Here is a 26,784-nt window from a genome sequence, read left to right on the forward strand (position 1 = left end):
CATTGTCTGTTAAGTTTGCACTAACATTATGTCTAAAAAACAGTATATACTTTAATTAAAAGGTATTTATGGCTAAAAAATGCTAAGCATCCTCCAAGCCTTGAGCAAGTCAGACTTTTTGCGGGTGGAGGCTCTGGCCCCAGTTTTGAGGGCTGCTGACTGATCGGGGTGGTGGCTGCTGAAGGCTGGGGTGGCTGGGGCGATTTCTTAAAATAGGACAACAACGAAGTTTGGTGCATCAATTGGCTCCTTCTTGCATGAACGATTTCTCTGTAGCTGTTTGATGGCATTTTACCTCCAGTAGAACTTCTTTCAAAATTGCCCGTCCTCGCCAAGCCTGCCACGGGTTTACCAACTAAATTTACATAATATTCGAAATCCTTTGTTGTCATTTCAACAGTCTTCACAACATCTTCACCAGGAGCTGATTCCATCTCAAGGAACCACTTCATTTGCATCTCCTCCTCCATTCAAGTCTCATAAGATTGCAGCAGTTCAGTTACATCTGTTTTTCAGTCTCCGCTTCTGATTCTAGTTCTCTTGCTGTTTCCACCACATATGCAGTTACTTCCTCCGCTGAAGTCTTGAACCCCTCAAAGTCATCCATGAGGGTTGGACTCAACTTCTTCCAAACTCCTGTTAATCATGAATGTTCTTAATGGCATCTGGGATGGTGGATCCTTTCCAGAAGGTTTTCAGTTGATTTTGCCCAGATCCACCGCAGAATCACTCTTCTATGGCAGCTGTAGCCTTACTAATATATTTCTTAAATCAGAAGACTCAGACGTCAGAATGACTCCTTGATCCATGGCCTATGGGATAGAGGTTGTGTTAAAGGCATGAAAATAATATGAATCTCTGTACATCTCCGTCAGAGCTCTTGGGTGATCAGGTGTGCCATTAATAAGCAGTAATATTTTCAAAGGAATCTTTCTTGCAGAAAGTCTCAACAGTGGGCTTAAAAGAGTCAGGAAACCATACTAAACAGATATACTATCATCTAGGCTTTGTTGTTCCACTTATAGAGCACAGACAGAGTAGATTTAGCCTGGTTCTCAAGGGTCTTAGCATTTTGGGGAGGGTAAATGAGCACTGGCTTCAACTTAAGGTCCCCAGCTGCATTAGCCCCCAGCAAGAGAGTCAGCCTGTCCTTTGAAGCTTTGAAGCCAGACCATGACTTCTCCTCTCTAGCTGTGAAAGTCCTCGATGGCATCTTTTTCCAATAGAACACTACTCCCTGGAGTACCACTAAACTTCCTTCAAGAACTTTTCCTTTGCATTTACAACTTGGCTAACTGTTCGATGCAAGAGGCCCAGCCTTTGGCCTGCCTGAGCTCTCCATATGCCTCCCTCGCTAAGCGTAGTCATTTCAAGCTTTTGATTTAAAGTGAGGGACGTGTGACTCTTCCTTTCAGCTGGACACTTAGAAGCCATTGTAGGGTTATTAATGGACCTAATTTCAATATTGCTGTGCCTCAGGTAGTGAGGCCCAAGGAGGAGGAGAGAGATGAGGGAATGGTGGGGCAGTGGAGCAGTCAGAACACACACAACAGTTATCAGTTAAATTTGCCATCTTACATGTGAGCAGTTCGAGATACCCCCAGAAGATTACAATAGTAACATCAAAGATCGTAGGCACAGATCACCCTAACAGATATAGTAATAATGAGAAAGATTGAAATAGTGTGAGAATTACCAGAATATGACACAGAGACACAAAGTGATCCAATGCTTTTGGGAAAATGTCACTGATAGACTTGCCACAAACTTTCAATGTGTCCAAAAAAAAAAAAAAAAAAAAAAAAAGCAGTATCTGTGAAGCACAGTAAAGCAAGGTGTGTTCATATGTCCAGCCCACATTTAAGGGGTAAAGAGTTACTCTCCACCTCCTTGAGGGCAGCGTGTCTACACAAACTATTTGGAACTCTTTTGTATGGAAGGTTTATGCAGTCTCCCGATTTATTTATTTATTCAATCATTTATTTACGTCAGTATGGGGTCATGGATATTTATTTTATACTTTGAGTTATAATCCAGTACTACTTTATTTATTTTGTTACTCAGACTGTTCCAGCACTGGCCTTTGGGAACTCTCAGTTGGCGCCTGTGTTTATTTGACATATTCCTGATTGTCTTTTGAGCACTTCCTTACTTTCTGGCACAAGAAGATGCTTCAGACCCACCTTATATATTTCCAGCTCCAACCCTAGAATCAGACATTTTTCCAAGGAGCCCTGGTTCCTTTAACTGGAGAATGTGTTCGAAACCATGATCTGGGCTCTGGGTAGACACTAGCACTTTTTAATTAAAATTTGGATTCGTTTTAAAAAGCCACAAAAATACAAAGAATAATATACGTTTCTACTACCTAAAATGAACAAATCATTCCCCTTTATTTTGCTTTTTTAATAAATTAAACATTTGTAAAATTGAAGGCCATTTTTCCCTTTCCCAATCCTAAAACCTTTTCCCAGAAGCAACCACAATCTTAAGTTGATTATGTAGTAATTTTTTTCAAGCATGCATGAAATATTTACAGAAACAGCTATGTATTAAAGAAAAGACTGGCAAAATCCCCAATAAACAAAAGAGCTACAAGCAAAAGAATGAAATTAAAACATTTTCTCAAATTACGTACAGAATTAAACTGAATATAGATTAAATACCTAAATGTAAGACTGAAAACCATAAAACTCCTAGAAGAAAAGATGGGCAGAACACTCTTTGATATAAATCATAGCAATATATTTTGGATGTATCTCCTAAAGTGAAGGGGGGAAAAGTGCAAAAGTAAACAAATATGACCTAATTAAACTTAAAAGTTTTTTCATAGCAAAGGAAACCAACAAAACAAAATAACAACCTATTGAATGGGGAAAAATACTTACAAATGATATGACCAATAAGGGGTTAATCCAAAATATATAAATAGCCCATTTAATTCAACATCAAAAAAAAAAAAAAACCCAAAACAAAACAAATAGCCTGATTAAAAAATGGGCAACAGACCTGAATAGACATTTTCCAGAGAAGACATACAGATGGTCAACAGGAACTGAAAAAATGCTCAACATCATTAATCATCAGAAAAATGCAAATAAAAACCACAGTGAGGTATCAACTCATGTCAGAATGGCTGTCATCAAAAAGAACACAAATTACAGATGTTGGTGAGGATGTGGAGAAAAAGGAACCCTCGTACACTGCTGGTTGGAATGTAAATCTGTGCAGCCACTGGAAGACAGTATGGAGGTTCCTCACAAAAACTAAAAATAGAACCACCATATGACCCAGCAGTTCCTCTCCCAATTATGTATCTGAAAAATCACAAACACTAATTTGAAAAGATACATTCACCTACGAATGAAAAATACTGCTTGCCATATCAGTAAACAAAGGATGCTGTGGCCATCAAGCTGCTATGGTTGCCCCTGACAGTGAGCTGGAGGGAACTTAGGATGGAGACAAGTGGGCAACCCAGCCTCTGCCACCCCCACCCCGTAGCACTGCACCCTGAGGAAACTCAGGATGTGAAAGAACAGGATACTGGCCCTAGATAGCTGGGTACATATCAAAGAAGTGATTTCAATGAGCCTAGACTTTGCACCTTTCTGTACATAGAAAAGCACTAAATTTCTTAACTTGAGATACCTGGTTTTCTTTAATTAACAGTAATCTTTTGATGTTCCAGCTACCTGGTCTTTGTTGCATAAACTCTTGTATACTGTGGCTCCTCCCCTGCCTCTTTGGAGCTTTCTGAGAGGCTGTATTCCGGGCTTAAGTCCTCAGAAATGTCCACCGAATAAAACTAACTCTCAACTTTTAGGTTGTGCATTTTTTAGTCAACATTCCTGATGTTTATAACAGCATTATTTACAATAGCCAAGATATGGAGGCAACTTATGTGTCCATCAACAGAAGAATGGATACAAAGGATGTGGTATACAGGTACAATGGAATCCTACTTAGCCTTAAAAAATAGAAATGTTGCCATTTGCATCAACAGGGATGGATTTGGAGGGTATTATGCCTAGTGAAATAAGTCAGACAGAAAAAGACAAATACCATTTGATATCACTTATATGTGGAATCCAAAAAAAAAAAAATCAAACTAATGAATATGACAAAAAAAAAAAAAGAAACAGACAGATACAGAGAACAAACTAGTGATTACTAGTAGGGGGAGGGAAGGGGGAGGAGCAAGATAAAGGTTGGGGATTAACTGACACAAACTACTATGTATATAATAAGCCACAAGGATGTATTGTACAGCACAGGGAATCTAACCAATGTTTTACAGTAAGCACACATGGAATATAACCTTAGAAAACTGTGAATCACTATGTTGTACACCTGAACTTATGTAATACTGTAAATCAACTGTATACCTCAATTTTAAAAAAAGAGAAAAGACTGGCTTTTGTTTTGGCTGAGTTGCCCACGTTCCTGGGCTGTTCTAGTTGATAAGTGTGTCTCTGCCCTAAGCCATTTGTCTACACACTCAGTTCCCCATCTTGCTGCAGCTGGTGTCCATCTGTCTCTTTTTTCATGAGGTGATGTCATCCTGCTATTGCTTCCAGCCACTCTCTCTTTTCTAGTCTGTTTCTTGATATCTCATCCCAGTTTGCTGCTTTGTTGGCAGCTTCTGGTGTTCCTTCTTGTTGGAAGAAGACCAATAACTTGATACTCTAGATTTTTTTCTTCTTTTGGGGGGGGGGATTTGGTTTGTTTGTTTAATGGAGGTACTAGGAATTGAACCCAGACCTCATCTCATGCATCACTACCACTGAGCTACACTCTCCCCACACCGCCCGGTTATTGTAGATTTCGTGAAAGCAAATTGTAAACTGAAATGTGCTAAACAAATATATCATTTTACTGTTTTAGTCACAGTGCCCCCCAAAATGGGACCAGGGGCATATCCTTCATTTGTTTGGAGTACTTGGCACTTCATCAGCATTTTTTTTCTTTTTTTTTCTTTTTTTTTTTTCAGCTTAATGACGTTACCAATTTCTTCTAGTTATTTTCTGAGTTGTACTTCTGGAAGATTGAGGCTGCCAGATTTAAGACTATCTGATACCTAGAAATCAGGATAGTTAACTTAATGGTTCTTCATTTTTATTTTTCTTACAAATACTGCTCTTCAAGATATAACAGCAGCGTGCAAAGCAGAGGGAGAGTTTATTATGGAAAAGGTTGCTCATGAAACTAACCATTTCTCCAGCAGGTGACTTAAAATGAAAGACTAATTGTGTTCATTAGGAAGGGAAAGGCTTTAGCCGGAATCTCCATTCAGTGAATGCGTTGCTGTGTGGGCAATTCAGTTAATAAAATTCTGGGTCCATAACACCTTATCTGCTTCACTAAGGTAAGTAGAAATTTGGCTTTCCCACCCCATTAACAGTAAGCCTCTCTAATTTCTCCTCACAGCTTACAGTTACTTTGACAAAGGCAAATTTGGAAGCAGTTACTCGAGGACAGTTTGGATAACACCTGGATAATCAAAACAGGCACCATGAAGCACTTCCTAAGGTGAGTGTTTATGGTTTCCTGGAGGAGCCCTCTAAAACGGAGAAACTTCCTTAACAGTTAGTATAATATCTGTGTTCACCGTTGGTGATCCTATAACTGGGTCTCAGGATTGCATAAAATAGCACTGGATTTTGGCTAAGAATAATTTGGCCATCTAGCAGATTCCTCTGCTAACTCTATACGCATACTGATGCCAAGAGACAGCATCATGTAAGGAGGGGATTTTAAGAGATTTTACAGGAATATGGGCACAAAAGCACGGGGCAGGCGTACTTTGATGGCCTGTGTTTCTAAAGCCCTAAGGCTGAGGTTTGGGGAATTTGTTGCCAGGGAGTCAGTGTAATTTGTGTAGAATCATTTTCCTAAAGTTGATCTACATTTAAATATTGATTTTGGTTGGCTGACCAATCCACAGAGGCATTTTCTAATGTTCCTTTTTTGGTGAAAAATATATGCTCTAAGTTTTTGCTCTTCCTGCTTCAGTGGTGTCTCTGAAACCTGTATTAATTTTTGGTTCTCTGAAGATTGTACTGGATAAAGTGCTGTTTATGTTTGTGTGTTTACAGATATTGTCTTGTCTTGAAAGCCATTTAGCTGGATCTATAATTATAATTATTTTCAAGAGTATTGTCTGTCATACACAACTCTATAAATGAATTCTTAGAGAAATTTTATAGTATATTAATATATGACAAAATGAAGTTAAGTTGGTTCTGAAAGTTAGGAAATAAACACACTTTCCAGATATTTGGTTTTTTTTTTCCCTTGATATAATCCACATTTATTTTACTAAAGAAAACACAAATTGAACTATATGACAAATGTTGACTACCAGCATTCCTTTAAATGTTTGCAATTGTCCTTTAAAAATGTCCAAGTAGTCTTGTGAAAGATAAAAATACTAATGGCATTACTAACACAAAAATAGTACAGGTTTAAAATAAATTCACTTAGCACAGTTAAATTCATATTGAGTATTCAGAATAGTTATACAGTTTTGATAGGTAAAAAATCTAGAATCTGTATTCTACAGAAATAACTCTAAAATATTTAATGAGCATGTTTTAATAGAAATTCTTTATTGATCAGATGAACAGGTGAATTATCATGGTAGATTTTTTTTTCCTTGATACTCAAAAACTTTAGTACTATTTATTTTTACTCTAAAGAGAAAAAATATTTGGTTTTTAAAAATATTTTATTTTTATTGGTTTTCTTTGTTTTGGGGAGGAGGTAACTAAGTTTATTTATTTACTTATTTATTTTAATGGAGGTACTGGGGATTGAACCCAGGATCTTGTGCATGCTAGGCATGCACTTTTATCACTGAGCTATACCTTCCCCCGACACTTTCCAGATACTGAGTTTCTTTCCTACAAGATGGTGGCCTACCTATATTATGTATTCTTGTACCATGTTCTGGCTATTTTCTCTAAGAAAATCATTAGTGGGCTTACTTCTTTTAGGAAATGATTTAATTCTTGCAGTGGCTGCAGTTTAAGATTTTCTTTTCCCCACTGGTTTTTCGTTGCATCGTCATTTCTGGCGCACCTAGGTCAGTTGGTGTAGGAGTCACTATGTTTTGGTGTGACTACTGGTGTTTACTCAAGCTTAGAATTGTGAAAACCCTCTCAGGAGGTCACTGTTTTTAGGCATCAGCATTTGTTTTATCATACAGAAGACTCCTCAGCCTGTTTATCTCAGCTGTGTAAAAAGACAGTATTTCAAAGATCACTAGGACATTTGCCAGCAAAGTATTTGACCTGATATATTTTCTTGGTTGCCATGGCAACTAACCTATCTGTTTACGCATTCATAAGAAATTCGTGTCTATGAATTCCCCCTTGAGTTTAAACATGATGTTTTTTAGCTGAAGAATCATGTTAACACAGAGCTTTAGCGTTAGGTGAAGCGTTTAAGTCAGGAACTCCTTTTGTGAGAGGGGAAATGGTAGTGGTGAGGTTTCTGTGAAGCTTTGTGCTACTGAATTTTCTTCTTCAATGTTTTGTTTTAGAAAAAACTTGAGTGGCTCAAAACCAGCCATTTTAGGAGAGATAGGAGCATTTGTTTACTTCTGTTAGTTTTTGTTAAATTGAATAGGTGTGCAACACTGTGTTTAGTAGAGATTATATTTTTAAATTTGTATTTGATGATTTAAAACTGATAACAGTGAAAAATCTACCACTCTAATTTCACACAGACCAGCACCAAGGGTAATGGAACTGGCATGTCCCTGTCAGTTATGTGTTCTGATACAAATTTTTCTCTTTCAACTTGGCATATTTATTTTATAAATAGTACTTGACATTGATTATTTGTGTGAAACTGAAGCTAGAATAATAAATTATGCATCAAGAAAAAACTTGAGGATTTTCATTGCCCATTGGTTTTGAAATGATAAAAGGAAACTCAATCATTGCCTCTCTTTAATTGATTATTGCTTTTGGCTTTAACTTTTGTAAATTTTTGTTTTTAATGCTTTTTAAAATTAATTTATCGTGTGTGTTCATTATATGTTAATGTTTATGGAATTTGGAGGGATAAGAGGGCAAGGAGTAATAATCCTAAATTCCAGGCTCTGTTGGATAATTCAGATTATCTTCTGTTCCCTGGAGTCCATTCCCACAGATGGTGGACAATGGGCAATCTTTTTCATTTGAACCAAAGAGATGGTTGCATAAAATAACATGAACAAATCAGGTGTTAATTCCTGAGCTCGGCAAATATATTATGTGGAAAAAGGAGTGGACGTTCACTGAGCAGAGTCAGCATTATTTAAAAGCCCACAGAATAATCTGTCCACTTCTGAGTTACTCTAGAATGAGCAGCTTCTGAGGCCAAGTACAGCCTCAGAAGACACGGGGTTAACCTTGAAGAAACCAGGTATGGGAAGGAATGGATTTTAATCCACATTTACAATACATGGGGGCTGTACTCTGCCCTAACTCACTGCTATCGTCACATATATTAATGGTATAAACACTCAGAGCTTAAGGGAGTGGATAAAACATTTGATGTTTGTTTAAAAACAATTCCATGAGATGTTAGAAATAAATGCTACAGGAAATTGAGGGTAGATATGAGATATTGGAAAAGTACCCCATAGTCACCCGATACGACTTTAGCCATGATCTGCATTCAAAGGATACAAGGGATAAAACTGAGAAGAAAGTGTGTCTGTGTGTGAGCGGAAAAAGAGGGGGCACTTTCTGAGCCCTAAATAGAACTGAGGCTTAAGGTTTAGTTTGTGTAATATATTTCATTTATTTTAATTTAATAATACTTGTACTGTAGATCTTTTCCTTTACTAGGATTTAGTGATTGAGATTATATATTGGTAAGGTCATCAGAACATTATTAATTTTGAATTTTTCTAATAAAGGGGCAGGTATAAGTCACTCCATATAAATAATTGCTTTCAACTGTTTCAGCCTCAGGATCTCAGTTTCTTGACCGTGAACTTCACTGCATACCTTCCTCAGGCAGAGCAGAGGAAAGGAAGGCATTTGCCAAACTCAGACCTCCACGGGAGAAACTGAGATACTGAGCAGACTTGTACCCACACCCTGGCTGTAAGACAGTTGAGGGGAAAACAGTGTTTTACTCCTATGATTAGGTGAAGATGTCCAGTTAGCAAAAAAATATCTGCAGGTGGGATTTTATAAGTCATTCGCACTTGACTCATCTCTTGGTCCACTGATTCATTTAGAAGGCATTTTAGTAAGAATTCCAGTACTATGCCACACTTTTTATTTTCTCTTCATAACAATTATACTAAGGTAGGAATTAATATCCCATTTTACAGCACAGGTAAGAAGTCTTAGCAAAGTTGAGAAACTCAACCAAGGTCCCACAGATATTTGAATGCAGGCCTGTCTGACATCAGAGCTGTTTCTCATAATTTTTGCATCATGTTACCCCCTCACTGTGTACCTGTTGTGAGGTGTTCTGGGTAATACAAAAGTGAATAGGAGATGGTCTCTGCTCCAAAGTAACATTCCACGTGGTCAGGAGATGAAGCCACGCCTACAACAGGAAGATAAAAGCAGGCCTGTGATCAGTGACTTGCTGCAGGCGTTTTGTGACAGGAGTATTCAGGGAAGGCTTCACTGAGGGGATGCTGAAGGAAAGGGAGATGGGACGTGGGAGGTGGGGAAAGTGCTGGGAACAAAGCCTGGGGAAGTGTGACCAGCTGCCACCGCAGCAGGTGGTCCAGGTTCATTGGCTGTAGACGCTGTTCAGGGTGTGTAGAAGATAACGTTGCAAAGAGAAAGTTGGGGGCAGTTCTTGGACACCTTTGCAAACACGTCATAAAACAGCCCAGAAGCACAGTAACACTTTCGCCCTGACCTGATGTGGACCTTGAAGAGAAGGTGAGTCAGACACAAAAAATCTGTTTCCCTTACAACAAACGTCTAGCCTTATCTTAGAGCCAGACAGCCCATTCCCTTCACCTTACAGAGGAGAGAGGAGAGACTCAGAGACACAAGTAGCTTGTCCCCAGTCACACAGCTCAGAGCGGCAAACTGAGACTAGACTTGGAGTCAGACTTCAGACACTTTCCTATGTAATCAGGTCACCTTTCCATTCAGCACCAATTAGCTTCCACTGCTTTTGAGGGGCCAGAAGTGCAGGGTTGTGTAATTATTCCAGAATTTGACTAGGCTTGCTTGAGACACTGACTATCCTTATTTATGAGATGTAGAAGCAAAGTCCTGAGAAGGGGTAGATTTTTGTCCTGTGCATCTGAACACCTCACTGTAGACTGGTACTTTTAGCCATAATTTTCTGTTTTAGGACGCACTTAACGCACACACCATGTATGTGTATATATACGTAATACACATACATATATGTGTATGTATATATACACACGTATATTTATTCATACATACATTTTAATTATTATTTTTAATAATTTATTAGTAATAATTAATAATAATAATTTTATTTTAATTATTTTGTTTCCTGCATTAAAACAAGCAAAAACTGTTTCCACACCCTTGTTGAAATATGTTAAGCTGAACAGTTTTCTAAGCAGTTTCCTGAAGGTGACCTCAGAGCCTGCCCATTGCATCAAGCTGCCATGAGAGATTCTGTTAGAACTTGAGCATCAGCTTCCCAGCTCCTCTGCCCCTGGACCTGGATGTTTGTTTCCTTTCCCGAGATGGGGAAGTTTTCAGCTCTTATGACTTCATATATGTTCTCTGCCCCTTTCACTATCTTTTCTCCTCCTGGGTCCCCTATAATGTAACTGTTAGTATGATTAATGTGGTCTCAGAGGTCTCTCAAACTGCCTTCATTTTTTTACATTTTTTTTTCTGTTCAGCATCAGTGATTTTCTCTCTTCTGTTTCCAGCTTGCTGATCTGTTCCTGTGTATTGTCTAATCTACTGTGGATTCCTTCTGCTATATTTTTTATTTCAGTGGTTGCATTCCTCATCTCTGTTTGGTTCTTCTTTATGTCTTCTAAATCTTTGTTAAAAACTTCCAACTTCTCACTCTGCTCATCCAATCTTCTCCTAAGTTCTTTGAACATCTTTACAATTATTACCTTGAGCTCTTTATCAGGTAGGTTACTTATGTCTGCTTCACTTAGTTCTTCTTCTGGGGTTTTATCCTGTCCTTTGGAATGTGTTCTTCTGTCTCTTCGTTTTGCCTAATTTGCTGTCTTTATTTCTGTGTATCTGGGAGGTGCGTTACGTTCCCTGACCGTGGAGAAGTGGCCTTTGGTAGGAGATGCCTTTTGTATCTAAGTGGTACACTCCCCTCTCGTCATCAGAGCTGTATGCTCTTGGGGTGCCCCCTGTGTGGACTGTGTGGTCCTTCTGCTGTGGCAGACTGACTCCTGTGTCTGGTAGGTGTGGCTGTCCCCCCAACCCCCACCTCAATCTGATTGGTCGACCCAGACCTGCCTTGTGCAGAGGCTGCTGGTAGCTGGTAGGCAGGGCTGGATCATGAGCTGGGTATAGCTTCGGGGGTCCAGGACCAAGTGCTGGCCCACTGGTGGGCAGACCTGGGATCCAGGGTGGATGTTCATGGGGCTGGAGGTCTTGGATCAAGTGTCTGCCTACTGGTGCACAGAGCCTTTTCATAACATGGTTGCCTGTGGGGTCTGGCGTGTCCCAAAATGTCAGACCGCTGGTAAGTGGGGCTGGATCCCAGGGTGACTGGCCGAGGGGTCCAAGGTGTTTCAGAGCTGGTGTCAACCTGGGATAGGCGGAGCCAGGTCCCAGTGTCTGCTGCTGCACAGCCCTGGGGGTCCTGGAACTGGAGGTACCACCAGTTTTGACCTGCTGGTTGGCAGATCTGGGGCCTGGGGTGGGCCTGGGGTGGTATCTGCATGCTCCTGGGTGGGGCTGGTTCCTAACACAGCTGGCTGCAAGGTGTAGGGTATCTCAGAGCTGGTGTCAGCCCACTGGTGAGTGGGGCTGGATCCCAGGATGGCTGGCTGAGGGGTACAGGGTGTCTCAGAGCTGGTGTCGGCCTGGGGTAAGAATAGGTCCCAGGTTCCCTGGCTGCAGAGCCCTGGGGGTTCCAAAGCTGGTTTCAGCCTGCTTGTATGTGGGCCTGGCTCCTGACCCTGCTGGTTATGGGGTCTGGGCTGTCCCAGAGGTTGTCTTAGCCCACTGGTTGGTGGGGCTGGATCCTGGGGTGGCTGGTCAAGGGACCCAGGGTGTCTCAGAACTGCTGTTGGCCTGCTGGTGGGTAGGCCGGGTCCTGGCATGGCAGGCTGTGGGCAGCTGTGTTGTTCCTGGGAGGGGTGCACACCCACCTGTAGGCAGGGCCAGAGCCCAGGGGAATCCCAAGGTTGGCGCCTGCCCACTAGTGGGTGAGACTGGCTAGAGTCCCTGCCCTGGTATGTGGGACCGGGCCCTGGGCCTTATGGTAGACAGGGCCACATCGTGGGGTGGCTGTGGGCTCAGAGGGTCTTAGGGCAACAGTGCTGTAGGTGGGTGGGCTGTGTTCCTGCCCAGCTGGTTTCATGGCCTGCAGCATCCCAGTGCTGGTGCTGACAGGCTGATGGGCGGGGCCAGGTCCCAGGACTCAGAAGCTCCAGGGAGGATTCCAGAATGACACTTGCCAGCACCAGTGTCCTTGTGGCAGAATGAGCTCCCCAAAATGGATGTGCCAGCGTCTGTGCACCCAGGGTGAGCCCAGTTGCCCCCTGTCTCTCCCGGAGGCTCCGCAGGATCAACAGCTGGGTCCCAGGGCCCGTGAGGTTTTGTGCGGCCCCTTTAAGAGTGGAGTGTATTTCCCACAGCCCTCTGGCTCCCCAGGAATTAAGTCCCACTGATGTTCATACCTAGATGTTCCGGGAGCTCATCTTCCCAGTGCAGGACCCTCGGACTGGGGAGCCTGATGTAGGGCCCAGACCCCTTGCTCCTTGGGGAAAATCTCTGCCATTGTGATTATTATCTTTAGCTGTAGATCTTTCCTGCTTGTCTTCTGGTCCTTCTCATCAGTTGCTGCTCTCTGAATAGTTGTGATTTTGGTGTGCCGTGGGGAGAGGTGAGCTCAGGGTGTTCCTGCTCTGTGACCTTGGTCATTCCCCCTGTCTAAATGCTTTTTAAATGTCAAAGCATAATCTGTTTGCTGCTTCCCTTACAAATAAGTTAATAAAAGTGTTATCCAAATAGACAAAGACCCTGAATTTTAAAAAATGTCTTATAAAATGTATGTATTTAATCATTAAAAGTTTAATTGAATAGTGATGTCATTCATAATTTAAGAGAGACCCGTGTCTCCTTTTCTTTGAAAAGAAAAGCTTAAACCATTAATTTATTATGTTGGTTTTACCACAGTCAGCTAATCCCTTATATAACATTTTCCTGGAATTAAAGATAGAATTTGAAAGAATGTCTATCCATGATAGGTTTATACCCACTGTTTTGAAAGGCAGCCTGCTCCCTTCAGATGAAGACTGCACTGCCTCACCGCTGCTCAATGCGGGAAATACTCTTGTTTTTCTAGAGGCTTGCAAATGATTTCTTTGAGTTCACATTTCCGGTTGATGTGACAAGTCCTCTGCAGCCTCTCTTCCTAGTGGAATGCTCATTATAGAGAGGGTCCCATTTACTAGGCCAAATACCTGTTGACAAGTTAATTTCCAACTGCCAGTGCCCCTAGTTGGGAACTTCAATAGAGCAACTAAAATATTTTAAAATATCATTTTAGAAAGTACAAGAAATGCTGGAAGCATTGAACACTCTGTTGTTCTTTATGGCTGTTTAGATGAAACAGTGTTTTGCTTAGGAAACTTGGTTTGATCCAAGAATTGTGGTTATTTTGTATGTCTCCTTCCTCACCAATAGTGTCCTTCTTGTTTATTACAGGACTTCTTCAAGCAAGAATTAACTTTCATTAGCAAATTCATCAAAACTGTTCAAAATAAGCCTCTTTTCTAATTATTCCAAAAGAAGACGTCAGAATCACAAATTTAAGATGATGGAGTAGTGTTGCAGTACAGGTACCCATGACCCCTCACCCCCAAGGCGGGAGCCTACGGGGTCCTAGTGCATCCCCGTCCCTGCTGAATGGATCCCTCTAACAAAGAACCAGGAGACAGGAGCTCACTTTGATTTGGTAGCAGAGATATGATTCGTTTTGAGTAACTGACATTGGGTGACTATTCTTGTGCAGGCTAGAGAATGAATGTTAAATAATGAAAGTGATCGTAATTGCCTCATGGAAGGACAATGCTGTGAACTCAGCCATAAACGTCACGCTGCAGCATATTAATAAGTGGTAGTAACAGAAAATGTTGGAATTAGAACGTGTGCAAGTAGTTATTATTAAATCAGATTCTCCCAGTGCTTAAGCAAGGCATTCATCTTAGGAAGCTACAGTAAGTCCTTCGGAACACTATCAAAAAGCTGTGAGTCAAAAAACCAGAAACAAACACAGAAAACTGCTGTCTGTGCAGATATTTATTAAAAATAGGAGCTGGTGATCAGATCTTCTCTTTGTAGTCTTGAGAATTTGATTGTTGTTCCAACAAAATGTAACAGATCTTTTCACTAGTGATTTGAGAATTCTCCGTCAGAACTAAGAAAACTAAGTCTAGTGTTACGAAGAAAAAAAGCAAAATATTCCCCTAAATAAAACTGAGTTTATTGGTTTGATGACTCAGGCCAAGAGTTAAAAACAAGGAGAGCTATAAACCCTCTGAATATAGGATTCCTGGGGGAGGGCATAGCTCGGTGGTAGAGCACATGCTTTAGCATGCATGAGGTCTTAGATTCAACCCCCAGTACCTCCGCTGAAAAAATACATAAATAAACCTAATTAAACCCCCCGCAAAAATTAAAATAAATAAATGAATGATTGTAGGGTTCAAATGGTGGAGAGAGCATGGTAGTAACTCTTCTAAGGGTAAGAACAGAAGGATGGGGGTTAAAGAAAGCAAATGGGATCTGCCTCACAGGTACATTTGAGATGCCTTCACTCCATGCATGCAGTCAGAAACATAAGGACATAAAGGAAATTAAAAGGAGGAAGGGTATATAAACCCCAAAGTTCCCAAACTCAGGTCAGAAACAGACACACCTTTCTTCCCTCCTCCCCTTCCTTCCTTCCTTCCTTTCTTTTTTCCTAAACTAACTACTGATTAGCTTAAGAGCATTTAAAGACTTACTTCTTCATTTCTTCCTTTTCAGGGTAAACATTCCAAACCAGTTTAACACTCTCCCAAAATATTTCATCAGGTTGATCATTCACATCTGGACCGTCACAGTTTTTCCATAAACTTTACAATTGAGGCCCTTAAATAGGTCCAGACATTTAAGAGGTGGGCTCCTGGCAGCACCGGATGGTGGAGAACAGCCACCCTGAGATGCTCACACGGAGGTTTTGCTGATCTGGTCCTTTCATGAGGAAGCAACTTGGATATTTGTTCTGTCATCAAAATAAGCCTGCCAAAGTAAGGGGTAGGCATTTCCGCCTCTGGTATTTCCACCTCTGACCATGCCTTAGGCTTATGATCTAAATGCAAAATAAATTATATCTGTCAAAGCCTTGTTTGATCTGATGATCTGGCTTGAAAAAAATATAATTCCCAGCATAGCAAGAAATACAGCGCCTAGCATAACAAGGTGGCCTTTTAATGAAGTAATTGTGGGCATGTTGGCCCATTAGAAAAACAAGGGGAAAAAAATCAAAACACATTCTGGGTAATAAAGAGCATGATCAGGACTACTGGCCCAGAAATTATGAAAGGGTAAGGAAGCCGTATGTAAGTGTCAGGTCACAGGATACACAAATGGGCACTTCCCTTTCACAGTTTGCAATATTGTTTCTGCTACTGTGTGAGAGGGTTGTGATCCACCTCTCAGAGCAGTGAGACTTAACAAGTCATGTGTCATCTCTGACCCTTCACTGTGGATTTCCACTGGGTTCCCCTGTCTTTGACAGTGTGCGTATCCCCAGGGGGCCTGAAAAAAAGACAAAAGAAAAGCAATAGAACGTGGTGTCTTTTCTCTTCTTTTATGTAAGGCTGTCTTGATGCAAAACAATTCCCCGGGCATTTTCTTCGCATGTGGCATGTGCGAGAAGGCCAGTAGGAGGAATTACAGATGGGCCGTAAGTCACTTTACATCTAGGTGCTTCCTGCCACCTGGGATGACACCTGTAGGTCTCAGGCCACATCTCTGTATAGATCTGATGAAGAAGTTGCATGGGGGAAACTCAGTAGTTTGTAGTTTGACTTGGACCCTAAGTGGGGAGAACACAAAGATACTACTTAAAGAAAAATCAGAACCCTTTTCTCTAGGAGGATTTATACTGTAAGAACCTGATTATCATGGAGCCCAGATGCACAGACTTAAAAGAGGCTTCATCTGAGGAGCTAGCCCACATGCTAGGCAAACTTCACCGGAAGTTGCACATGGGTACCACAAGGGCAGATACTATGTAAAGCTTTATCCTTGACTTAGTGATAGAATTAATCCCAACCAGTTATTAGTATGCTGATAACCAGTGAACAAATGTATTGCTCAATCTTTTTTTCTGGCATAACTATCCAGTAGTTGGAAAAATGGAAAATTTTTCCCAAGAGAGCAACTTGAGGTTTTGTAAAATTTCTCACTCATCTAATTAAAATGTTCCACCAAATTTATTTGTAGGCTCACTTTTTGGAGGGAAGCTGATAACCTAAATCCTAACAGATCTTAGAATGTATTTGACTAAAACAGTTGAATTTCAGAATTTACAACAAAGTAAATCCATTTTTTGACTTTCAGCAGACTCTGACGTCACATGGAAATTTCATATGTACTTTTGTAATGGTTTTGGTGATCTTTTTATACATTTTAATTGTTGTTAGAACTTTCTTTTTTCTGAAATCAGGTAACATATATATATTTTGAAAAGAAAATAAAAATTACTCATAATTCCATTACCCAGAAATACTACTGTTAACCTTTTTGTTGTGTGTCCCACCAGTCTTTTTCTCCTTGTTTATGTCACCATCACATTTTTTGTATTATTAAAGAAAAAGTAGATTATTCCATACATGTTCTTTTCTAACTTTTCCCTATTTGATAAGCATATTATGGACATTTTCTTGTATTATTAGATATTCAAGAATATAACTTTATTGCCTACAAACAATTCTGTCATATCTTAGTGTAGCAGTTTGGTCACTTATGTTTCCTCCATTCCTTTTTCATTTATATGATACAGACTTCATCCCTTTGTACAAGTAAGCCTGTTGGAATTGCTGGTTTTAACACAGGCTGTTCAAGGTATTGGAGCCAAAGCAATTTGAGCAAAGGAACACAATCAAGGTGTTGGTTGGAATTCAGGGATTATTCACATCATTGAGCCTATTAGTTAACTACACTAACTCATGTGGGTCACCTTATGTTAGAGCTGGAGGGAATTACTGAGTATTTGAGGGAAAGAAATATCTTTTAGAAATGACACCAATAAGATGTAACACATAATCCTGCCTTTTAGGAACACACAGTATTAAGAGAAGCTGGGAAGGTGGGTTGAGTGTAAGTTCCTGCATGATAAGTTCTCTTCTGTAGCCTGAGTCGTTTTGAGACGCTGAACAATACCACGGAGTAGTAGACACTCAACGTATTAAAAACTAAAAGTTGGCATAAAACACAAATTCATGTGTGCCAGAGACATTGTGAGTAAGTGCACGAGTGGTGTGTGATTGTTAAGGAGCGAGTTAGGATGCGCAATAAAGAAAACTTTATCAGGAGCCAAGAACGAACTTGCTAAGAGGGCGAGTTTGGGGAAGGTTTAAATCGGAGAATGTTGGGGGCCTAAAGGCCAGCCTGCTTGTTGAGTGAACTAACGAGGAAGCTTCTGGCCCATCCAAGAAGTGTTGGGATTGGTCAACAGGAGACAAGTGGCCACAAAACCAAGTTCGCAAAGAGGACAGCAGTGCCTAAGGGAAAACAGGGGAAAGGGGGAAAGCATGGGAGCAGAGGAAGAGATAAAACGGAGGCGGAAAACGAGGCACTAAGGATAAGGAGCGGCCGGAAGCGAACTGGGGCGAGCCGAGGCCGTTCGTGGAGGCGGAGGGTGGGAGCAGCCGTAGCGCGTCCTTTCCCCGGCTCTGAGGCCGACGCGACTTCTAACGCACAAGGATTCTGTTTCCAAGGTACTGATTTGTCTTCAAAATATTTTTAGGCAAAAGTAGGGGCAAAAGGCCTCCGTGCTTCACCCCCAGGTTGTTGGAACACCGGACTTAGTAGAATAGGGCGTTCTGCAGCTCGCGGGCACGGTGTGCGTCCTTCCCGACCCTGGGCTCCTCCCCGCGATGGGCTTCGTATCAGCTTCAAGTAAAACCATGTGGGATTAGAAAAATGAAATGTGCTTGTAAACCCAGAAGGCTAACGGTTGCTTTTCTTTCTGGGCTTCTTTCCTTGCTGGTGGTGGCTGCTTTCGGTTCTTTTCCAGAGTTCTGTTGGAAGGCTCCTGTCTTTTGTTTTTGGCAGAATGTTGATCCAGGTGTGCCTGTATTTTTACTGTAAATTTTTGTGGCGCTGCCTGAAATTTGTAATGAGAAAGCTGACTGGGAGATGTGAACTGCAGCGGATCTGTTACAGTACCAAGCCTGGAGCTTCCAGAACCATGAAAATCGGTAAGCACGAGACAAAGAAATAAGCACAATGTGGGCTCTCTGGGATTGCGGATGCGGTGTTGTATTTCAGTGTAGTAATTACAAACCACTTGCAAAAGATAATTTTTGAATGGCTTGATTTATTATCTCTTTTACAGAGACATCACTGAGGGATTCAAAAAGTAAGGTAAGTAAAATTGTTTCTGTATTTTTCAGCAGCTTTTTTACATGGAGGTTTACCTTCATCTCAAAAGGTAAAAATTTTAAGAAACAAAAATATATCTTTGGCTATGAATATTAATGCAAACTGAGAAGAAAGAATTGGTTTCCTCTCACAAGCCACTGTCCTTTTTACATGAGAGCAGTTACTCATGAATTTCTAGGCAGATTTATGATGCAGGTATGATTTCATTGTGGAAATAATCCTTTTTTATACCTCTTTCCAAATCATAAACTAAATTCCTTGAAAATAAGAATAGTATTAACTCTGGTATTTTTCCTCAATATCCAAATCATTTAACTTTATACTCAAGGTTTTCCAAGAAAATCAAAGAAGCCACTATGCTAGCATTTATAGTACATAGGTAAGCATCCATTTAAGAGAAAAATAACCTGTTTTTTCAAGATTCTTGAGTATTTAATTTAATTTTGGCATCCTTAAGACTGTATTGCCTGTGTACTTCAGTCATAGACGTAATGCCCATTAACAAAGGAAACCATGTATGTTGAGTGAGAAAAAGAAAATACAATGTATTTCAGTATAAGTATCTTGAAATAGATGAAGATGGTTAAAAAGGAAACTGATTTATTTTTGTTTTATGTTAATAACCTTAATCAGGAAAATTGCACTACCCCCATTTTGAAGATACCAAATTTACTAGAATTCAAATACGAAATCAGTTTTTGCTTTTAGTTTGCTGTCTTCCTTTAGAAGCTTTAAACAAATACTTGAAGCCCCTATTTAAATAGACTCCACTTAAGACACCAGCGTTCACGGCCAGGGAACCGACTGAAACTTGTTTTCCAGCTGTTGCAGACTTCAGTGAGCGTTCACTCCGACGCTATCGAGAAAACCATAGAAGACATCATGGAACTGAAAAAAATTAACCCCGACGTAAATCCACAGTAAGTAAATATAAAATGAGTCACATGGCCACGTGTTTAGTATTTCTAAATACTCTCTCGCTAAATACGCTCTTAAATACTCTTTCTCTTCCGCACCCCAGTCATCTGCAATATTTGACTTTCAGATGGAAAGTAAAGAAAAAAGTGCCTTTTTCATCTTTGTAGATAGCAGTGTTGTAATTCTGTTGTGATTTATCCTCATGCTTCTGAGATGCAGTGAATGTAAGAAATGATGGAGGACCTGACAGCAGAAGATGAAATAAAGGGCGCCCATTTGTCAACAGTCGCTCCATAGGATGCCTGTGTTTTACATTAACAGTAAATGTTCAAATTGTAAATGTGCCTGAGCTGATTCTGTCTCATAAAGAATATTCCTTCAGTTCATGACAAGCTGATAATCTTGGAGACAGTTTCTACCTGCTTGTCAAGAAGACAGGCATGTGTGGGAGGGAGAGAGGGTTTTTATATGAAGACTTTAGAACTTTGTAATTTAGTCATCTTGGAAGTATTAAATTGCACTTGGCAATGGACATGACATTTAAAATTAGCTTTATATTTTCCACTGGGTACAGGAATTTTTCTGTAAAATTTTAGGCTAAGGATAAGGTAGAATAAATTCCACATGCAGAAATATTCAGAGACGGTTTAGGTAGGTAACAATGAAACTGTCTTTTAGATGTGCACATTCAAGAACGTCGGATGTTATAGCTGAGAAAAGCTTTTAATTGCCAAGGACAGGGAGCTACAGTCGAAGGGAATTTCAGAGTGCACTTTACGTAAGTCTATCTCTTGGAGGGATTCCAGGTACCAGCTAATTGAGGCTCATCACAGAACTCCATTTCCACATGGTCTCCGTATCATTCTTCTGCAGATGCTTCAGCTAATTAGCTGCCTTTTCCTTATTCAGCCACTAAATGTGATTTCATTATACAGTAAATGTCTTTTTGAAACCTTCTGACATATATTTTATTTCTCAGGGAAGGTGGTAAGAATGCGATTCATTTTAAATTAAGTTGAACCAAAGATTTAAGATTACAACTAAGCATGAGGGATATATTAGACCTATAATCATATTTACAGATTGAGTTAGATTAAATAGCAAATCTTTCCTGTCTTTTTTATGAAAGCTATGTATTTCAATCAGAAGTATTTCCTTGCCATCTGTTCTTTTGATTTCCTTTAGGGAGAAAAAAAAACCCTTATAGGTAGTGGATTGTGTTTTTACATCTCAGTGTAGATTTTAGTGCTTCCCCCCCCCCCCAGATTAACACTTACAAAATGTGACTTTTTGAAAAATTAAATAATTTTCTGGAAAAAAAATCAGGAAATAGAGAGGACTGGGGGAAATGCTTTGTAATTTATCAAGCCATAATTACTACTCACACTTTGTTTTAATCACATTTTTCCAAGTGTAGCGTGGTGGTGGTAAGAATTACTGCAGTAAAATTGAATTGGCTCCCTTGTTCTCTTCTTTTTTATTTCTCCCACTCTTTTCTTTCCCTCAAAATTAACTCTTTTCTCAGTCCTGTGTTGGATTTCTGGGTGATGAGTGCCCCTGTGCCCTTTTCCTAAATTTAAATATCCGACTTAGTTTTTTGGTGCTATGGTAACAAGTAATTATAAGGGCCATTTCACTGAATGCTCAGTTTTGGTTGAGTTTAGAATCCTGGGTTATTGGACACTGCCCTCTATGTTTGGAGTAAGTATACCATCCTAAAACTTATAATTTTCTATTGCCCCTGAAATAAAAGCAAAAATAAGCAAATGGGACCTAATTAAACTTACAAGCTTTTGCACAACTAAGGAAACCATAAGCAAAACAAAAAGACAAACTACAGAATGGGAGAAAATATTTGCAAACGATGAGACTGACAAGAGCTTAATTTCCAGAATATATAGGCAGATCATACAACTTAATAACAACAACAACAACAAATAAACAACCCAATCCAAAAATGGGCAGAAGACCTAAACAAGCAATTCTCCAGTGAAGACATAAAAATGGCCAGTAGGTCCATGAAAAATACTCAGTGTTGCTAATTATCAGAGAAATGAAAATCAAAACCACAATGAAGTATCACCTCACACCAGTCAGAATGGCCATCATTAGAAAGTCCACAAACCATAAATGCTGGAGAGGGGGTGGAGAAAAGGGAACCCTCCTACACTGTTGGTGGGAATGTAGTTTGGTGCAGCCACTGTGGAAAACAGTATGGAGATTCCTCGAAAGACTAAAAATAGACTTATCATATGATCCAGCAATCTCACTCCTGGGCATATATCCAGAGGGAACCTTAATTCAAAAAGACACTTGCACTCCTATGTTCATAGCAGCACTATGTACAATAGGCAAGACATGGAAATAACCTAAATGTCCATCGACAGTTGACTAGATAAAGAAGGGGTGGTATATTTACACAATGGAATACTACTCAGCCATAAAAAAGAATAATGCCATTTGCAACAAAACAACATGGATGGATCTGGAGAATGTCATTCTAAGTGAAATAAGCCAAAAAGATAAAGAGTACTGTACGATATTACTTATATGTGGAATCTGAAAAAAAAAAAAGACAAATGAACTTACTTACAAAACAGAAACAGACTCACAGACATAGAAAATAAACTTAAGGTTACTGGAGAGGAAGGGAGTATGAAAGGATATTTGGGAGGCTGAGATTTGCAGATACTAACAACTATATATAAAATAAATAAACAGCAATGTCCTACTGTATAGCACAGGGAACTATATTCAATATCTTATAGAAACCTATAGTGAAAAGAATAGGAAAATGAATATATGTATGACTGAAGCATTATGCTGTATGTCAGAAATTGACACAGTTTTGTAAACTGAATATATTGCAATGAAAAAAAAAAGAAAAAAAAAATTTCTTTTGCTCCCAACTTTAGACTTAACCTCTATGCATCTCATCCCCCCCCACAAAAAAAGGAGGAAACTGTCATTGTGATCATGATGACCACCACTCCAACAAAAAATGTTTTAATTTAGTGAGTGAAATAGGAGTAGGAATATATTGGACAGTAACTCTTGGGTTGATTTATATGAAATTGCTATTGTCGAACCACAAAAGTGAATAACTGTAAAGAACTTAACAGGAATAAACAAAGGTGAAATACTACCTTTAGATTTAAAAATGCCATCGGATGAGTACAGAAGAATAATTTATGTGACAGTAGTTTGTAGGAAAAAAAGACCTTGGGGATGACTTAGTCACCTGTTTAATAAACTCGTCATGTTATGTGGCTGCTTAAAGAGACCCTATTTTATATTCTATGTTGTAGGAGAGAAAACCAGTGTTCAGATCACAGGGAGTAGTGATCCTCTGTATGTCACGCTTGCCAGACTGTTTTCTGTTCCAGTGATGTTTTAAGGGGACTGTTAATCAAACTGTACATTTAGAAAAGACTAAGCAAGTTAGTAAAACATCTGAAAATCATGTCCCATGAGAAGGAATCGAAGGAAGAGAGGTTTTTTGTTTTTTTGGTTTTTTTAACTCTGGAGATGGGACTAGAAGGAAGAATTCTTGTCTTAAAGTAAATAGACATGGCAGGGAAAAGGGGAAATAAATTTGCTCTGAGAACAGCATTTGAACCACTTGGTAATAAACAAAATCAGTTTTCCTTATTATTATCTTTTAGCATAAGAAAAAGCATTCAAGGAGAAGGCATGGCTCAGTGGTAGAGTGTGTGCTTAGCATGCATGAGGTTCTGGGTTCAATCCCCAGTTCCTGCATTAAAAAATACATAAAACAAAAATAAATAAACCTAATTACCTCCCCTGCAAACAAACAAACAAACAAAGAGAAGTAAAGAAAAAGCATTCAGACAACTAGAGCAGTCTGAATGGAAAGGGAAACTTTGTAAAGTGTTGAGTTCTCCTTGCCTTGGCTGTCAGGGGCGCTCCCAAGCCGAGGCGTGTTTGTTGTTGTTTTTACTTGTTTTGAAGTTTTTCTGACCCCTAAACCCCTAAGGGTTATTTCACTATTTCTCTTTTACTGTCTCTCTGTCTCTGTCTCTGTCCCTGTCTCTCCCGCACACACACATACACACACTTATGAGGTGTTTGTGATATAACTCCTAAGGGAGGTCAATGATCCCTAAGAACCCATGATCACCTGTGTTTTCCACATCTACTTTCAAGCCACCTGCATAAAGAGCTCCCTTGGTTTGTTTAAATTTTTAATTGAGGTACAGTCAGTTTACAATGTTGTGTCAATTTCTGGTGCAGAGCACAATGCTTCAGTCATACATGAATATACACATATTCATTTTCATATTCTTTTTCACCATAAGCTACTACAAGATATTGAATATATTTCCCTGTGCTATACAGTATAAACTTGTTTATTTATTTTATATGTATTGGTCAGTATCTGCAAATCTCGAACTCCCAGTTTATCCCTTCCCACGCCCTTTCCCCCGGCTACCACAAGTCTGTATTCTATGTCTGTGAGTCAGTTTCTGTTTTATATATCAGTTCACTTGTCTTTTTTTTTAAGATTCCACATATGAGTGATATCCTATGGCATTTTTCTTTCTCTTTCTGGCTTACTTCACTTAGAATGACATTCTCCAGGGTCATCCATGTTGCTGCAAATGGCATTATGTTATCATTTTTATGACAAGTAGTATTCCATTGTGTAAACATACCACAACATCTTTATCCAGTCATCTGTTGATGGACATTTAGGTTGTTTCCATGTCTTGGCTATTGTAAATAGTGCTGCTGTGAACATTGGGGTACAAGTGTCTTTTTGAATTAAGGTTCCCTCTGGATATATGCCCAGGAGTGAGATTGCTGGATCATATGGTAAGTCTATTTTTAGTCTTTTGAGAAATCTCCATACTGTTTTCTATAGTGGCTGCACCAAACTACATTCCCACCAACAGTGTAGGAGGGTTCCCTTTTCTCCACACTGTCTTAAGCATTTATCATTTGTGGACTAATGATGGCCATTCTGACTGGCATGAGGTGATACCTCATTGTAGTTTTGATCTGCATTTCTCTGATAATTAGTGATATTGAACATTTTTTCACGTACCTATTGGTCATTCACAGGTTTTCATTGTGTTTTTAATCCATATTGTTTCCATTTGGATTAAGGAAGGGCTGGAATGAGAAGTGAATTTTAGCCAAGTTCCACAACTGTCCATGTGGAGTTTTAGTAAGAAATTGTGCTCCTATTAGGTAGATCTATTTGAGCAATTTCCTGAATATTATATAAATATGAAAGGCCCCATTGTATTTGAATCAAGTGAACAAATGCCAAAGAATATGTTTTGTTCTTCCTCATGTGTGTTTCTTCTATTTTTTAACACCTTAGGTTGGGAATCTCTCTTCAGGCTTGCCTTCTGCAAATCGTTGGGTACAGAAATCTTATTGCAGACGTGGAAAAACTGCGCAGAGAACCATATGATTCTGATAATCCCCAACATGAAGAAATGCTTCTGAAGGTTAGTCCTTGAGCACATTTCAGTTCTTTGCCGAGGTCAGCTAGTGTTTGCCAAGGTACTGCTCTGGACATGGGGGGCGGGGACATAAAGATGAGTAAGATACAGGCACTGAACTCACTGGTAAAGCCTGCTTTTCTTACTGATTCCGACATTGGATGTACATTTTTCATTAGAAAATTCACGTGAGACGTTAACTATGAAGCCAGATTTCTTTTGTAATCTGAGAAAGCATCAGAGGTGATTTCCAGGGGCTCTCATATTTGGCTCAAGTTTAGATTGTTTAATTGTGTTGAAAGCCAATAGGAGAAATAGCATTTGTCAAAGACTGACCTGGGATTTCCATTTACGACTTTTAATAGACATCAAAGAAGATGAAGTTGGTTTCTGCTTCAGCAATAGCCCCCATGGGAAATTACCCAAGATCTTAATGCTGATTATTTATTCATGTAACTTGGAGAGTTTTAGAAGAGGAGGTGAAGGTTTATGTGTGGTGTATTAAAGCTGTGAGAAGAATAATAGGCAGTTATAAATATTCCATTGTGGCTATCAAAGCAAATCCTTAAAATTCTTATATGATCTGAGAGTGTATTAGGACACGTGAATAAAACTATCTTAAAATACTGAATTTTAAGTTAAAAAATTCAGACAAAAAAAGATAAACCTTTAGGACTATTCATATGAAATGTTTTATAAATTTGTTTCTGAAAATGTATGCTTTTTAGGATGGAGTGCTCCATTGTCCTTTCCTAGAATTCAAAAAGGCAGTAACAAAATTGGGGAAAAAAAGATGTTTATCTACCTTAACCTTGTGTTGAAAAATGTCAATAGAAGCTGTGAGTTTTTAAACGTATTCTGTTGTGTTTTTTGGGAAGGAGCAGGTATTTTTGTGTGTGTAGGTACTTAAGCAGATGACTCATTTGTCTCTACTAAATAGTGCTAGATTCAGTATGAATCATTAAAATTAGAGAAGTCTCATTTTTTATTGAAGTACAGTCAGTTACAATGTGTCAATTTCTGGTATACAGTATAATGTCCCAGTCATGCATATGCATACATACATCCATGTTCATTAGAGGTTATTGAAAGATACTGATTATAGTTCCCTGTGCTATATATATTTATCTATTTTTATAATTGCTAAGAATTATGTCAGAGAATGTTTTGCCTATATTTTCTTTTAGGAGGTTTATAGTGTCCTGTCTGGTATTTAAGTCTTTAAGCCATTTTAAGTATATTTCTGTGTATGGTGTGAGGGAGTGTTCTAACTTCACTGATTTACACGCTACTTTCCAGTTTTCCCAACATCACTTGTTGAAAAGACTATCTTTTCTCCTTTGTATATTCTTGCCTCCTTTGTCAAAGATTAATTGACCATAGTTCTGTGGGTTTATTTCTGGGCTCTCTGTTCTGTTTCATTGATCCATATGTCTGTTTTTATGCCAGTACCATGCTGTTTTGATTACTGTAGTTCTGTAGTATTGTCTGAAGTTTGGGAGGGTTATTCTTCCAGCTTCTTTCTTGTTCTTCAGCGTTGCTTTGGCAATTCTGGATCTTTGTGATTCCATATA

General features: G+C 39.4%; 1 protein-coding gene across 4 annotated transcripts in view; it reads left to right on the forward strand.

Moving 5' to 3' along the window:
- The window catches only part of ELMOD1 (ELMO domain containing 1), a 73,719-nt gene that overhangs the window by 21,017 nt on the left and 25,918 nt on the right, over positions 1–26,784 (forward strand). For 2 of the 4 annotated variants that reach the window (XM_045516542.1, XM_074356866.1), the window contains exons 2-6: positions 5,431–5,532; positions 18,489–18,634; positions 18,772–18,800; positions 19,641–19,738; positions 25,087–25,216. In XM_045516542.1, coding sequence (XP_045372498.1) covers positions 5,516–5,532; positions 18,489–18,634; positions 18,772–18,800; positions 19,641–19,738; positions 25,087–25,216 — 420 coding nt within the window. In that variant the 5' untranslated portion in view covers positions 5,431–5,515. Of the gene's footprint in view, positions 1–5,430; positions 5,533–18,450; positions 18,635–18,771; positions 18,801–19,640; positions 19,739–25,086; positions 25,217–26,784 lie in introns of all 4 variants that reach the window. The other 2 variants (XM_074356868.1, XM_074356867.1) reach the window with 1 other exon arrangement.

This window comes from Camelus bactrianus, chromosome 33 (genome assembly GCF_048773025.1).
Source record: "Camelus bactrianus isolate YW-2024 breed Bactrian camel chromosome 33, ASM4877302v1, whole genome shotgun sequence".
NCBI classification, from domain to species: Eukaryota; Metazoa; Chordata; class Mammalia; order Artiodactyla; family Camelidae; genus Camelus; species Camelus bactrianus.